Genomic DNA, 16,085 nt, shown 5'->3' with positions numbered 1-16,085 from the left:
GGTGACAAACGGTGCCCACAAAATGTTAGGGCCTACATGAAGCTGTCCCAACAGCAGTCCCAACACCTTACCACCGCTACACCTGGCTATCAGCGGAGCCTTGTCTGGCAGCAAAACAGTTCATTCAGCCTCATTTACTGCCTTTTAAAAAAACATAGCTGATATGGCTGACTTGGTTAAACAAATGGGGTGTCTACTGACAATTGAGATGTACAAACTATGGCATAAGGGGACAACAAGTAGATAAGAGGCAATTCGTTATTTTGATCAAGACATTAATGAGCAAGCTAGGACGGACGTAGTCAAAATAACTATTTGTTCAGCACTTTTGAAGTGTACAGAAACAGAATTCAGAACATGGGCCGTTCTTACAGTCTTCTCCCAGTACACCAAGTCAGAACCGTAGGATAAATAAAGGGGGCATATAAGCAGACAATGACAACTCTTACAATATTCGATGATTACATTTCTCTAAAACAGGTTATAGGCTACATTTGTACCACCAAGTCAGAACAGTAGGCGAAATTAAGAGTGGAAAATAGACCAAATTATTAGGGTGAGGCACATGGGCTACTAACAGCTCACTACACAACATACACTTAGTATTACTTTCTTAGCTACAGTCTAAAATCTCCCTGGCATATAACATAATTTATGCAGCAGCATACAATACATTTTCGTACTCACCTTGTTGTGCTGTGCTCACTTGAACAGGAAGGTGGCGTGGGCAAATTTTATCATCAAAGTCTGGATTGAAATTCTGGATTTTTGGATGGGTACTTCTAATGTAATAACTATGGCAGCATAGTTACATTAGAAGTGCCCATCCAAAAAGGCTCAAGGTCATTGGCCACAGATAAAACTACGTCAAGTCAAGTTATATCTACAGTTGCTTTGATTGGACTGATCATGTCAACATCATACTTTCAAAATCTTAGCTAGCGGTCATCATCATGAATCAAGTCTACAATCAATGAGTGGTTTGGAAGTGCTTGAATTTTCGAGCTCTACTATTAGATTTGGCAGTGACGTAGTGTCCCCATGAGTGACAGGACACGGAGACAATCACGGCGCAACAAGAGAACATTACCAACCCCTACTCTCCGTATTTTCCACTGACTGCCCCACCACCACAGAAAGCACTGAGCTAGGCTGAAACACCTGCATTTGGAGCTGCCTTTTTCAAGAAAGGAAAAAGGAGCCCATGTTTGTATGGAGGCTTTATTAACTCAATGATTTTGTATTTTTTTTCTTACTTTGTTTGCAAACTGATATGTGACACTTACTAATTCCAAAATAACATGCAAAATAAGTAACCCACAAAAAATGTGGGGCTCATGCCCTGAATGACGGGTCGCCTCTGGAAACAGGGTTGACGTGTAATGCTCGAACTGGTTCAGTTTTCCACCCCAAAATTGCCAAAAAGAGTAGAACCAGCTCACCTGCTTTTACACTATGATTTGACTATAAGATGTTCATTGCTTCTTTTTGATAAATATTTATAAAGGAATAGTTTCACCATATTAAAATGAGAGTTCAGTTTACGTAACAGGGTTGACCTTAAAATGAGGGACTGACGTAAATTAATCACTTATCACACAAACGAAATAATAATCTTCATAAATGACTTTGTCAAAGCAACAAAATAACTAGGGCTTTACAATGATGGAGACCTTTTGGGATTAAGTGGGTTAAAATCTTGCTAAATGTCACAGAGGGTGCATGGAGGGACATGTTAAACTGCAGCTGGCCCAGGACAGAGCGGCATTGGTTTGCTCGTAATCGTAATCAGAGGGCTGATATAAATACTGTGCATGCCAGTCTCTTCTTGAGGAGAGACTGACTGCATCACTTCTTCTTTTTCATGCATCACTTTCTTCAACATTCATGTGTTGAAAATCCCAAATTGTTTGCATAGTCAACTTACACACTGCTCTGACACACACACTTATCCCACCAGGCATGCCACCAGGGGTCTTTTCACAGTCCCCAAATCCCGAAACAAATTCAAGAAAACGTACAGTGCCTTGCAAAAGTATTCATCCCCTTGGCATTTTTCCTATTTTGTTGCATTACAACCTGTAATTTAAATGGATTTGTATTTGTATTTCATGTAATGGACATAAACAAAATAGTCCAAATTGGTGAAGTGAAATGAAAAAAATAACTTGTTTTTAAAAAATAATAAAAAATGAAAACCTGAAAAGTGGTGCTATGAAGCCCCTAAATAAGATCTTTGGTGCAACCAAATACCTTCAGAAGTCACATTATTAGTTAAATTAAGTCCACCTGTGTGCAATCTAAGTGTCACATGATCTGACACATGATCTCAGTATATATACACCTGTTATGAAAGGCCCCAGAGTCTGCAACACCACTAAGCAAGGGGCACCACCAAGCAAGCGGTACCAAGGAGCTCTCCAAACATGTCAGGGACAAAGTTGTGGAGAAGCACAGATCAGGGTTGGGTTATAAAAAAATATCTGAAACTTTCAACATCCCACGGAGCACCATTAAATCCATTATTAAAAAATGTAAACAATATGGCATCATAACAAACCTGCCAAGAGAGGGCCGCTCACCAAAACTCACGGACCAGGCAAGGAAGGTATTAATCAGAGAGGCAACAAAGAGACCAAAGATAACCCTGAAGGAGTTGCAAAGCTCCACAGCGGAGATTGGAATATCTGTCAATAGAAACCTGTTTCAGTCTTCCTGAAATTTGAGACAGGGATGGAGGTTCACCTTCCAGTAGGACAATGACCCTAATACTGCTAATGCAACGCTAGTGGTTTAAGGGGAAACGTTTAAATGTCTTGGAATAGCCTAATCAAAGCCCAGACCTCAATCCAATTGAGAATCTGTCGTATGACAGATTGCTGTACACCAGTGGAAGCTATCCAACTTGAAGGAGCTGAAGCTGTTTTGCCTTGAAGAATGAGCAAAAATCCCAGTGGATAGATGTGCCAAGCTTATAGAGTCACCCCAAGAGACTTGCAGCTGTAATTGCTGCGAAAGGTGGATGTACAAAATATTGACTTTGAGGGGGTGAATAGTTATGCACACTCAAGTTTTCAGTTTTTTTGTGTCTTATTTCTTGTTTGTTTCACAATAAAAATTATTTTGCATCTTCAAAGTGGTAGGCATGTTGTGTAAATCAAGTGATACAAACTCCCCAAAAATCCATTTTAATTCCAGGTTGTAAGGCAACAAAATAGGAAAAATGCCAAGGGGGGGTGAATACCTTCACATGCCACTTTACACTATTATAAAGATGGAACTTGGAACTTCCTTCCATCGCATATTGCTCAAATAAACAGCAAACCTGGTTTCAAAAAACAGATAAAGCAACACCTCGCGGCACAACCCCTCTCCCCTATTTGACCTAGATAATGTGTGTATATGCATTGATATGTAGGCTACATGTGCCTTTTAAAAAATGTATGTCGTTATGTCCTTGAGCTGTTCTTGTCTATTGATGTTCTGTATTATGTCATTCTGTATGATGTTTCATGTTTTGTGTGGACCCCAGGAAGAGTAGCTGCTGCTTTTGCAACAGCTAAATGGGGATCCTAATAAAATACCAAATACCAAATGTCAAAATGCTGAATCATTTATTGCAACAGGCTTTTAAAATGCAATATTGGTGCAAAATGTCTACTTAAAATATCAAAGGCACTCTTTTCGTGGAACGACCTTACAATTATTATACTATGTTCAACACTGAATACAGGCAGGCTCACATAATGTCCAGAGAAATGATCTGAAGTTGGGCTTAGTCCTATCGTGAACTGTGTCCTAAATGGTACACAAATGGAGTGCACCATGTATGGCATATACGGTGCCATTTCAAATTGACCCGTGATGTCTTTAAAAAATATTCAGCTAAACATAGTCTTGGCTGCTTAAAGCAGATGATAACGTTCTCTCTCCTGTGACCAGGACTTGGAGAACACGTTTGACGGCTGGACAGAAGACCTAGCCCACCTGACGGTGCTGAGGGAGTCCCTGTCTAGCTACATCAGTGCTGAGGACCTGTCTGTTCTACAGGAACGTATAGAGCTTCTGCACCGCCAGTGGGAGGAGATCTGTCACCAGGTACTGTATGGCTGTTGAATATGTTGCTGTGAGGAGAAGCAGTCTCTTCCCACGGGCTCTGTGTGTCTGACTCAATAGGTGTGTCATCAGTCCGGCAAGAGAGACTAGAGCTGTAATTTTAAGTTGTAATGACATGTGGTGCCAAATGGTGGTGCTGAAGCTCCATGATAGGCCATGGCCGCACTACGTACGCATAGTTATGGGAACAGGGTTGATTCTTGCAGGCTTGCACTGATTGCCGACTCGTGCAGAAAGATCTGCTGCAGACTATGGTCAATATGATTGAATAGTGGTTCTGCAGTATTCTTTATCGCCTTCGTGAAACATATCTCTGGTGATTTCATAAAGCTGGAAGCGTAGTGTTTAGTATAACTAGACTTGACATAGAGAGAAGTTTAATGCAAAACAGTACAGGATGTTTCCCCTTCAAACTACATCCGGTGTTGTATGTGAATATAGACCACATAGTGACAGGAAGTCACACAGTGCTAGCATTAGATGCATTACATTAGGTAACACCTCTACATCACTGCTACCTCTTCATTAATGTTCTGCTAAATCTATGGATATTGCCTAGTACTGCTTGTTGTGTATGTTTCATTTTCATTTCTCTGTGCAACTAGCTATTATCCTTACCATGGTGAATTAATTTCAAATGAGTATATGTATTTACAACACCTGTGTATCTGTCTTGCTGTCTCTCTCTCTCTCTCTCTCTCTCTCTCTCTCCATAGCTATCCCTTCGGCAGAAGCAGGTGAGTGAGAAGCTGAATGAGTGGGCCGTGTTTAACGAGAAGAACAAGGAGCTGTGTGACTGGCTTACCGACATGGAGAGCAAGGTGTCCCAGAATGGAGACATCAGCATCGAGGAGATGATCGAGAAGCTACGCAAGGTAAACACCAACCGATACCAGACCTTGTCTTTTCATTCGAGTTTGATTAATTAGACAAATATCCCATTGAAATGGTCTTCTCTACTCTGAATTGCTTCAATGAGAAATGCTTGTAGAAGTTGATTCCTCTTTGAATAATGTTTCAGTCCAAACTGTTACACTATTCTCCCTTTTACATGGTCTGATGACGGTTTTTAATCCCTCTCCCAGGACTACCAGGAGGAGATAGCAGTGGCTAAGGAGAACAAGCTGCAGCTGCACAAGATGGGTGAGCGCCTGGCCAGGGCCAGCCACGAGACCAAGGCCTCTGAGATAGAACACAAACTCAGCAAGGTGGGCGAGCGCTGGCAACACCTGCTGGACCTCATCGGAGCCAGGTAAGGAGTGCATTCGGAAAGTATTCAGACCACTTGACTTTTTCCACATTTTGTTACGTTACAGCCTTATTCTAAAATGGATTAATGACAAAGCAAAAACAGGTTATTAGAAATGTTAGCAAATTTCTGAAAGAAAAAAAAAAACTGATATTACATTTACATAAGTATTCAGACCCTTTACTCAGAACATTGTTGAAGCACCATTGGCAGTGATTACAGCCTTGAGTCTTCTTGGGTATGACGCTATAAGCTTGGCGCACCTGTATTTGGGTAGTTTCTCCCATTCTTCTCTGCAGATCCTCAAGCTCTGTCAGGTTGGGTGGGGAGCGTCGCTGCCCCAGCTATTTTCAAGTCTCTCCAGAGATGTTCGATCGGGTTTAAGTCCAGGCTCTGGCTGGGCCACTCAAAGACATTCAGGAACTTGTCCTAAAGCCACTCCTGCGTTGTCTTGGCTTTGTGCTTAGGGTTGTTGTCCTGTTGGAAGTTTAACCTTCGCCCTAGTCTGAGGTCCTGAGCGCTCTGGAGCAGGTTTTCAAGAATCTTTTCTCCATTCATCTTTCCCTCGATCCTGACTAGTCTCCCAGGCCCTGCTGCTGAAAAACATCCCCACAGCATGATGCTGCCACCACTATGCTTCACCCTAGGGATGGTGTCAGGTTTCCTCCAGATGTGACGCTTGGCATTTAGGCCAAAGAGTTCAATCTTGGTTTCATCAAGCCAGAGAATCTTGTTTCTCATGGTCTGAGAGTCATTTAGGTACCTTTTTGCAAACTCCAAGCGGTTTGTCATGTGCCTTTTACTGAGGAGTGGCTTCTGTCTGGCCACTCTACCATAAAGGCCTGATTGGTGGAGTGTTACAGAGATGGTTGTCCTTCTGGAAGGTTCTCCCATCTCCACAGAGAAACTCTGGAGCGCTGTCAGAGTGACCATTGGGTTCTTGGTCACCTCCCTGACCAAGGCCCTTCTCCCCTGATTGCTCAGTTTTGCAGGGTGGCCAGCTCTAGAAAGAGTCTTGGTGGTTCCAAACTTCTTCCATTTAAGAATGATGGAGGCCACTGTGTTCTTGGGGACCTTGAATGCTGCAGACAGTCTCATAGCAAAGGGTCCGAATACTTATGTAAATAAGGTATTTCTGTTTTCGCTTTGTCGTTATGTGCTATTGTGTGTAGATTGATGAGGAAAATGTTCTATTTAATCAATTTTAGAATAAAATAAAATGTGTAAAAAAGGGAAGTGGTCTGAATACTTTCCGAATGCACTGTATATACTATGGCCGGGTGTGTGGGATAGGAAGTACATGGATATGCTGTACTGCTGTGGGTTAGGAATATACACACACTTGATTACACACGCCATTGGCGTTAATATTTGCTTTGATGCAGCCTTCTTGACTTTCAGAAACTCTCTGGCTGGCCCAGTGTACAGTACTGTACTTAGCACAATTTGACCACAATGGGACTTCCTAGTAAAATATAGCTTGAATAAAATAAAAACAATGAGTGGAAAGAAGTGGTTTAATGACTGTGTTAATTGTTTTTAGGTGCTTCTTTACTAGGAATCTGCTGTGTTATGTATGTTTTTCTAAAACAAGCATCATGTATCCGGTTGCTATAGAGTCAAGAAGCTGAGGGAGACTCTGGTGGCAGTGCAGCAGCTGGATAAGAACATGAGTAGTCTGCGGTCCTGGCTGGCCCACATAGAGACTGAGCTATCCAGACCCATCGTCTATGACACCTGTGATTCCCAGGAGATACAGAGGAAGCTGGACCTGCAGCAGGTAAATATCCCGTCAGCTTGGTGGTCCCAGATCTGTTTGTGCTGTCTTGTAGACTCCTGTAGTCGTTGTCATAGCAGTTGGCAAGATGGCATTAACAGATCTGGCACCACCAGGCTACCGCATCAGTGGGCTGTGAGTACTTTGAAAACACACTGTAGTTTACACCGATTGGTATAACTATTAATATAGATACTGTACATAATCAATGATGGTTGCTTATGTTGAAATTTTATAGATCCTTTTTAGTTCCTAGCAGACAGGCTTACAGACTATACAATAGAGAAGGGCTTATTGAAAAATCTTAGCAGGTTTCTTGGTTCTGAAAAGATCCCACCCTATTTCTCTAACATAGCGTACCATAACATCCTTCCATCTTTCTCTCCATCTATCCAGGAGCTTCAGCGTGACATAGAGAAGCACAGTACGGGTGTGGCGTCTGTGTTGAACCTGTGTGAGGTGCTGTTGCACGACTGTGACGCTTGTGCCACAGACACAGAGTGTGAATCTATCCAGCAGGCCACTCGCAGCCTGGACCGCCGATGGAGGAGCATCTGTGCCTTGTCCATGGAGAGAAGGCTCAAGTAAGACCTACGCAATTTAACTTAACCTTTTACTGCAGTGGGCTAAATCAGGGTCGCACAGTGTGTTTTCTTGGTAGTCTTAAACCGATCTACTTTGAAACAAAAGTATACACCTCACACACATGGTTATGGGCTTTAAAAAAATAATACACAGGGCCTTCCAAGTGTCACTGGGCTTGTAGTGACAAGCGTCACTACAGGCCCACGTTCGATCCCAGGCTGTGTCACAGCCGGACGTGACCCGGAGACCCATGAGGCGGCGCACAATTGGCCCAGCGTTGTCCAGGTTAGGGGACATTTAGCCGGCCGGGATTTCCTTGTCCCTTCGCGCTCTAGCGACTCCTTGTGGCGGGCCGGGTGCCTGAAAGCTGACTCCGGTTGCAAGTTGGACAGTGTTTCCTCTGACACATTGGTGCAGTTGGCTTCCAGGTTAAGCGAGCAGTGTGTCAAGAAGCAGTGCAGCTTGGCAGTGTCGTGTTTCAGAAGATGCATGGCTCTCGACCTTCGCCTCTCCCGAGTCCGTAGGGGAGTTGCAGCGATGGAACAAGACTGTAACTGCCAAATGGGCAGAAAAAGGGGTACAAGTGAAAGTAAAAAATAAAACATAAACACAAAAAAAAGACACATATCATGTCAGATATGGAGTTTTGAGTTTGCATCCCAATATTACACTTTATATACAGTACCAGTCAAACCTACTCATTCAAGGTTATTCTTTATTTGAACTATGTTCTACATTGTAGAATAATAGAGAAGACTTCAAAACTATGAAATAACACATATGGAATCATGTAGTAACCAAAAAAGTGTTAACCTTTTGCGACGAGCAAACCCGTATCCGGGAGCGTAATCATAGCCTCAAACGCATTAGCATAACGCAACGAACATAAATACCCCTATAAACTTTTCCTATTCATGAAAATCGCAAATGAAATGAAATAAATATATTCAAACACAAGCTTAGCCTTTTGTTAACAACACTGTCATCTCAGATTTTCAAAATATGCGTAACAGCCAACGCTAGACAAGCATTTGTGTAAGTTTATCATGGCATAATGCTATGCTAGGCTCTGCTGGCAGCAGGCAACATTTTCACGAAAATAAGAAAAGCAACCAAATTAAATCATTTACCTTTGAAGAACTTCAGATGCTTTCACTCAGGAGACTCCCAGTTAGATAGCAAATGTTCCTTTTTTCCAAAAATATTATTTTTGTAGGCGAAATAGCTCCCGTTTGTTCATCATGCTTGGCTGAGAAATCGACCCTAAAATGCTACAACTATAACGGCAAACTTTTTTCAAAATTTGCTCCATAATATCGACAGAAACACGGCAAACGTTGTTTAGGATCCATCCTCAAGGTGTTTTTAACAAATATATTCGATAATATATCCGTCGAGGCAGTTGGTTTCTCATGAGAAGCGATTGGAAAAATGGCTACCTCAGTATTTTCCGCAAGGTTTTCTGCGTGAGACACCATGTGACCACATGCCATATATGGTCCCTTACAGCCATTCTTCAAGGGAAATGCCCAAAAAGATGTCACAATGCTGTAGACACCTTGGGGAAAACGTGGGAAACATAAGCTCATTCGTAGCTCATTCACAGCCATATGAGGAGTCATTGGCATGAGGCGGTTTTAAAAAATGCGGCACTTCCTAGTTGGATTTTTATCTGGGTTTTGCCTGTAACATCAGTTCTGTGGCACTCACAGACAATATCTTTGCAGTTTTGGAAACGTCTTCTTTCCAAAGCTGTCAATTATATGCATAATCGAGCATCTTTTCGTGACAAAATATCTTGTTTAAAACGGGAACGTTTTTCATCCAAAAATTAAAATAGCGCCCCCTAAATCCAACTGGTTAAACAAATCAAAATATATTTTATATTGGAGATTCTTCAAAGTAGCCACCCTTTGCCTTGATGACAGCTTTGCACACTGTTGGCATTCTCTCAACCAGCTTCAGCTGGAATGTTTTTCCAACAGTCTTGAAGGAGTTCCCACATATGATCAGCACTTGTTGGCTGCTTTTCCTTCACTCTGCGGTCCAACTCATCCCAAACCATCTGAAATGGGTTGCTGTCGGGTGATTGTGGAGGCCGGGTCATCTGATGCAGCACTCCATCACTCTCCTTCTTGGTCAAAAAGCCCTTACACAGCCAGGGTGTGTGTTGTGTCATTGTCCTGTTGAAAAACAAATTATAGTCCCACGAAGCGCAAACCAGATGGGATGGCGTGTCGCTGCAGAATGCTGTGGTAGCAATGCTGGTTAAGTGTGCCTTGAATTCTAAATAAATCACAGACATTGTCACCAGCAAAGCACCCCAACACCATCACACCTCCTCCTCCCATGCTTCACTATGTGAACCACACATGCGGAAATCATCCTTTCACCTACTCTGCGTCTCACAAAGACACGGCGGTTGGAATCAAAAATCTCAAATTTGAACTCATCAGACCAAAGGACAAATTTCCACCGGTCTAATGTCCATTGCTCGTGTTTGTTGGCCCAAGCAAGTCTCTTCTTCTTATAGGTGTCCTTTAGTAGTGGTTTCTTTACAGCAATTTAACCGATGAAGGCCTGATTCACGCAGTCTCCTCTGAACAGTTGATGTTGAGATGTGTCTGTTACTTGAACTCAGTTTCTGAGGCTGGTAACTCTTATGTATACTGTATTCTGTATACTTCCGGCCCTTCTTTGGACACTGTGTTAACAACCCTCCAGGCAAGCTTCAATGCCATACAACTCTCCTTCCGTGGCCTCCAATTGCTCTTAAATACAAGTAAAACTAAATGCATGCTCTTCAACCGATCGCTACCTGCACCTACCCGCCTGTCCAACATCACTACTCTGGACGGCTCTGACTTAGAATACGTGGACAACTACAAATACTTAGGTGTCTGGTTAGACTGTAAACTCTCCTTCCAGACCCATATCAAACATCTCCAATCCAAAGTTAAATCTAGAATTGGCTTCCTATTTCGCAACAAAGCATCCTTCACTCATGCTGCCAAACATACCCTTGTAAAACTGACCATCCTACCAATCCTCAAAATAGCCTCCAATACCCTACTCAACAAATTGGATGCAGTCTATCACAGTGCAATCCGTTTTATCACCAAAGCCCCATATACTACCCACCATTGCGACCTGTACGCTCTCGTTGGCTGGCCCTCGCTTCATACTCGTCGCCAAACCCACTGGCTCCATGTCATCTACAAGACCCTGCTAGGTAAAGTCCCCCCTTATCTCAGCTCGCTGGTCACCATAGCATCTCCCACCTGTAGCACACGCTCCAGCAGGTATATCTCTCTAGTCACCCCCAAAACCAATTCTTTCTTTGGCCGCCTCTCCTTCCAGTTCTCTGCTGCCAATGACTGGAACGAACTACAAAAATCTCTGAAACTGGAAACACTTATCTCCCTCACTAGCTTTAAGCACCAACTGTCAGAGCAGCTCACAGATTACTGCACCTGTACATAGCCCACCTATAATTTAGCCCAAACAACTACCTCTTTCCCAACTGTATTTAATTTTTATTTATTTATTTATTTTGCTGCTTTGCACCCCATTATTTTTTATTTCTACTTTGCACATTCTTCCATTGCAAAACTACCATTCCAGTATTTTACTTGCTATATTGTACTTACTTTGCCATCATGGCCTTTTTTGCCTTTACCTCCCTTCTCACCTCATTTGCTCACATTGTATATAGACTTGTTTATACTGCATTATTGACTGTATGTTTGTTTTTACTCCATGTGTAACTCTGTGTCGTTTTATCTGTCGAACTGCTTTGCTTTATCTTGGCCAGGTCGCAATTGTAAATGAGAACTTGTTCTCAACTTGCCTACCTGGTTAAATAAAGGTAAATAAATAAAAATAAATAAATAAATTATGAACTTATCCTCTACAGCAGAGGTAACTCTGGGTCTTCCTTTCCTGTGGCGGTCTTCATGAGAGCCAGTTTCATCATAGCGTTTGATGGTTTATGCTACTGCACTTTGAAGAAACTTTCAAAGTTCTTGATATTTTCCGTATTGACTGACCTTCATGTCTTCAGGTAATGATGGACTGTCGTTTCTCTTTGCTTATTTGAGCTGTTCTTGCCATAATATGGATTTGGTCTTTTACCAAATTGGGCTATCTTCTGTATACCAACCCTACCTTGTCACAACACAACTGATTGGCTCAAACGCATTAAGAAGGAAAGAAATTCAACAAATTAACTTTTTACAAGGCACACCTGTTAATTGAAATGCATTCCTGGTCACTACCTCATGAGGAGAATGGCAAGTCTGAGCAAAGCTGTAATCAAGGCAAAGGGTGGCTACTTTAAAGATATGAAATATATTTCTAAAATATATATTTAGATTTGTTTAACACTTTTTTGGTTACTACATGATTCCATATGTGTTATTTCATTGTTCTGATGTCTTCACTATTATTCTACAATGTAGAAAATAGTACAAATAAAGAAAAATCCTTTAATGAGTAGGTATGTTCAAACCGTTTCACATAGAAATGTACAAATATATATATATGTTTATTAATTATGAAAATATGAAAAATATTAGTAACATTCCACCCCTGAGGTCACTAGAGGGTGATTTGGTAATTTGACTGCAGGAAAGGGCTACTACTTTTAGATACAGTTGTCGCAGTTGTTTCTACAGTAGTGCCATTTTTTATTTATTTTCAAGAGTATCATCAAGCAAAGTGCTGTGATGTAACTCTAGGGTTGGTTAGTCTATTTGACAGCTTATGATGTAGGCTGTCACCATAACTTAAAATAGTCCATATCGTTTTCATTTCTAAGGATTGAAGAGACATGGCGTTTGTGGCAGAAGTTCTTAGAGGACTTTGGATGTTTTGAGGAGTGGCTTGTGACCTCAGAGAAGACTGCTGCTCTGCCCAACTCTTCAGGCGTGCTCTACACTGTGGCCAAGGAAGAACTAAAGAAGTTTGAGGTACAGTACAGCTACAGTACAGCTATTACAGACCACCTTATTTGAAATGCTAAACCACTATATTCTCTCCCCATGTATCTCATATTCAGAAGACAGTACCTCTACAGTACATATCTAGACAAAACTCATGGATGGACTAACTTGTCTCTGATTGATACTAAATGATCAATTGATCAACTAAATTGTCAACTGCATGATTAATCAACATTTCCTTGATCAATACTAAATGTGTGGGTTGATTAATATATACATTTGAATTATATGTTGTCCTGTAGGCATTCCAACGTCAGGTCCATGAGAGTCTGACCCAGCTGGAGCTGATCAATAAGCAGTACCGCCGTCTGGCCAGGGAGAACCGCACCGACTCCTCCTGTCGCCTCCGGGAGATGGCCCACGACGGGAACCAGCGCTGGGACAACCTGCAGAAGAGGGTGGCCTCCATCCTCCGCAGACTCAAGGTACAGAGTCGCGTCCATCCTTGTTGAACAACTGTAACACAACATAAAGTCTTGTGTATAGTCCAATTCTACACTCCTAAATATCCGAAGTGCTCACAGAAAGAAATCATGAGGAGTGTCTGCCAAAAATTGCAATTCATTGGTAGAAAAAAAGAAAATCTGCGAGAAATGTGTATCCTAAAGCATCCCTTCATGATTTCTCCAGCACTTTATCAGTCAGCGTGAGGAGTTTGAGACGGCCAGAGACAGCATCCTGGTGTGGCTCACGGAGATGGACCTGCAGCTCACCAACATAGAGCACTTCTCAGAGTGTGATATCCAGGCCAAGATCAAACAGCTCAGGGTAAGAATGCCCACAATACCTCACACCTTGGGGCTGCCCAGGTACATGCTACTGGTCACTTTTTTATTAAACTTTATTTAACTAGGCAAGTCTGTTAAGAACAAATTCTTATTGACAATGACGGCCTACTCCGGCCAAAACCTAACCCGGACGACGCTGGGCCAATTGTGCGCCGCCCTATGGAACTCACAATCACGGCCGGTTGTGATACAGCCTGGAATCAAACCAGGGTCTGTAGTGACGCCTCTAGCACTGAGAATCAGTGCCTTAGACTGCTACGCCACTCGGGAGAACAAGTCATCATTTTTGCTAATAAGTTTCACACCTGGTGGTTGTGAACACAACCTTACCTGGTTGGTCTCTGCTTCTCTTCCACTTTTTGACAACCTCTGATGTATAATGAAGTACATTTGATTGATTGATTGATTGTCTACCAGGCGTTCCAGCAGGAAATCTCTCTGACCACTGGGAAGATTGAGCACATCTTCCACCAGGGTGAGGTGCTGCTAGAGAAGAGTGAGCCTCTGGATGCCGCTGTTATAGAGGAGGAGCTGGAAGAGCTGCAGAGATACTGCCAGGAGGTGTTCGGACGTGTGGAGCGCTACTACAAGAAGCTCATACGCCTACCGGTAAGCCTAGGGATGACATCTACTGGCCCCCTTGGTTCGATTTTAATGTTGGGTGACTTGGCTTCTAGCACCCTTTCATAGTAAAAAAAAAAAGAGGATAGAGTTGAGCACATTCTCTCCTGTGGCCATTTTACCAAATTATGCCATGTCTTGATTCCTGGAACCTGTCATTGTCTTTGTTGACTGTCTCATAAGTGTACCTCCCACTCCTCTTCCTCCAGCTAACAGGTGACGAGTACGACGTGTCATTCTCAGACCGGGAGTTTGAACTAGACGAACCTGGGGACCTGTCCAGCATTCCCTGGAGTGAGCGTCTGGGAGACTGCCTGATGTCCCCTCTACCCTCCCTAAGCCACTCTGCTTCCCTGGCTGCCCCTCTGCGGACTGGGGCTGAGCGCTCGGGCAGGGACACCCCAGCCAGTGTGGACTCCATCCCCCTGGAGTGGGACCACGATTACGACCTGAGCCGGGGGCTGGAGAGCGCCAGCAGGGCCCTGGGCCTGGCGTCTGAGCAGGGGGAGCCCGGAGATGAGGGGAGCTACCAGGGATCAACTTCTGCCTCTGCTCTGTCAGGTCAGTCTAGTCTACACCCCTCACACCCGTACTGTCAGATACTAAGGATAACACACCCCTCACAACTTAAGATAGCCTCGATATCAGAGAGAGTGGAGACATCACAGTGGAGAAATACAGTATTGTACAGTGGCTGTCAAAGCACACTCATATTCAGCCTTGTTAATTGTAAGAAATGTGTGTATGTATATGTTTCTTCCAGATGTAGTGATCCCAGAGAGCCCTGAGGCCTTTGTTAAAGTAACTGAACAAACCCTGAGGTCCTTGGATGGTAGGCAAGATGCCGTAGTGTGGAAAAATAACACTAACAGCCTACTTACTGCCTGCTAGTAGTTTGGTTTGGTTTTCTTACTCGCACACTGAAGCATAACAGCAATTACTGTTAACCAACAGCACCACTTCCTAACGATTTGTATTTTTTTATATTACATTTTGCAGCACATAGGCTACAGTAGCTAACCTCAAGCTAATTTGTGGTTGGCATCCTGTGTGTTTCAAAAGGTGCATGTTGTTGTGCACTGTTGGGGAGATGTTGTTACAAATGTCCTTTGTCCCTTGTCTTCTAATTTACCACTGAATGGATAACACTCACTATTAATGATATCTTACAATGTTTTGGATGGATTTCTATGTCTGTTTGAAGAAAACATTTAGGGACGGTTTTTCAGGCACAGATTAAGACAGATTGAAGGAAAACTCCACCCAAAAACTACATTTTGGTATTTGTTTCATTAATCCATTGTTGACATAGTCCCAAAATATTTTGCTTGTCAGCAATCTAGATTTCAAGATATGTAACTTTCATATTATTTTCATGTATTTTGAAAGTTACATATCTTGAAAACTAGATTTTCTGGTGGAATGTTCCTTTAAACGAATCCAGGCTGTATCACATCCGGTCGTGATTGGGAGTCCCATAGGTCGGCACACAGTTGGCCCAGCGTCGTCCGGGTTTGGCCGTCATTGTAAATAAGAATTTGTTCTTAACTGACCTGCCTAGTTAAATAAAGCTTAAATCAAATAAAAAAAATAAAAAACTCCTGAATAATCTACATTGCACGTGCTTTTAAATCCAACAGGAGTAGGCTTAATCTAGGTCTAAGAAACCGGCCCTTGAACATAAAATCAAAGCCTTTATCTAACTGTATTCCATCTCATCTTCCCATCCTCAGGAGAGGGAGGTACCCTGGAGACTCACATCCTACAGTTGGACAAGGTTCTGGACACAAGCCGGTTCCACCTGCAACAGACAGAGAACATAATCCGCAGCCGCACCCCGACTGGCCCCGAGCTGGACGCTTCATACATGGGATATGTGAGTACTGCTGGTCTCATTCACTGGTTAATATACTGGTCTCATTCACTAGACTAGACACCTAAGTATT

General features: G+C 42.7%; 1 protein-coding gene across 12 annotated transcripts in view; it reads left to right on the top strand.

Moving 5' to 3' along the window:
- The window catches only part of syne1b (spectrin repeat containing, nuclear envelope 1b), a 150,420-nt gene that overhangs the window by 118,958 nt on the left and 15,377 nt on the right, over positions 1 to 16,085 (top strand). For 7 of the 12 annotated variants that reach the window (XM_031828581.1, XM_031828591.1, XM_031828582.1 and 4 more), the window contains 12 exons: positions 3,943 to 4,098; positions 4,833 to 4,991; positions 5,202 to 5,368; positions 6,983 to 7,145; positions 7,539 to 7,726; positions 12,547 to 12,697; positions 12,973 to 13,155; positions 13,361 to 13,498; positions 13,936 to 14,127; positions 14,349 to 14,700; positions 14,903 to 14,971; positions 15,873 to 16,015. In XM_031828581.1, coding sequence (XP_031684441.1) covers positions 3,943 to 4,098; positions 4,833 to 4,991; positions 5,202 to 5,368; positions 6,983 to 7,145; positions 7,539 to 7,726; positions 12,547 to 12,697; positions 12,973 to 13,155; positions 13,361 to 13,498; positions 13,936 to 14,127; positions 14,349 to 14,700; positions 14,903 to 14,971; positions 15,873 to 16,015 — 2,061 coding nt within the window. Of the gene's footprint in view, positions 1 to 3,942; positions 4,099 to 4,557; positions 4,689 to 4,832; positions 4,992 to 5,201; positions 5,369 to 6,982; positions 7,146 to 7,538; positions 7,727 to 12,546; positions 12,698 to 12,972; positions 13,156 to 13,360; positions 13,499 to 13,935; positions 14,128 to 14,348; positions 14,701 to 14,902; positions 14,972 to 15,872; positions 16,016 to 16,085 lie in introns of those variants that run through there. The other 5 variants (XM_031828587.1, XM_031828584.1, XM_031828589.1 and 2 more) reach the window with 4 other exon arrangements.

This window comes from Oncorhynchus kisutch, linkage group LG7 (assembly GCF_002021735.2).
Source record: "Oncorhynchus kisutch isolate 150728-3 linkage group LG7, Okis_V2, whole genome shotgun sequence".
Lineage (NCBI taxonomy): Eukaryota > Metazoa > Chordata > Actinopteri > Salmoniformes > Salmonidae > Oncorhynchus > Oncorhynchus kisutch.
This window is presented reverse-complemented; position numbering and strand designations above follow the sequence as displayed.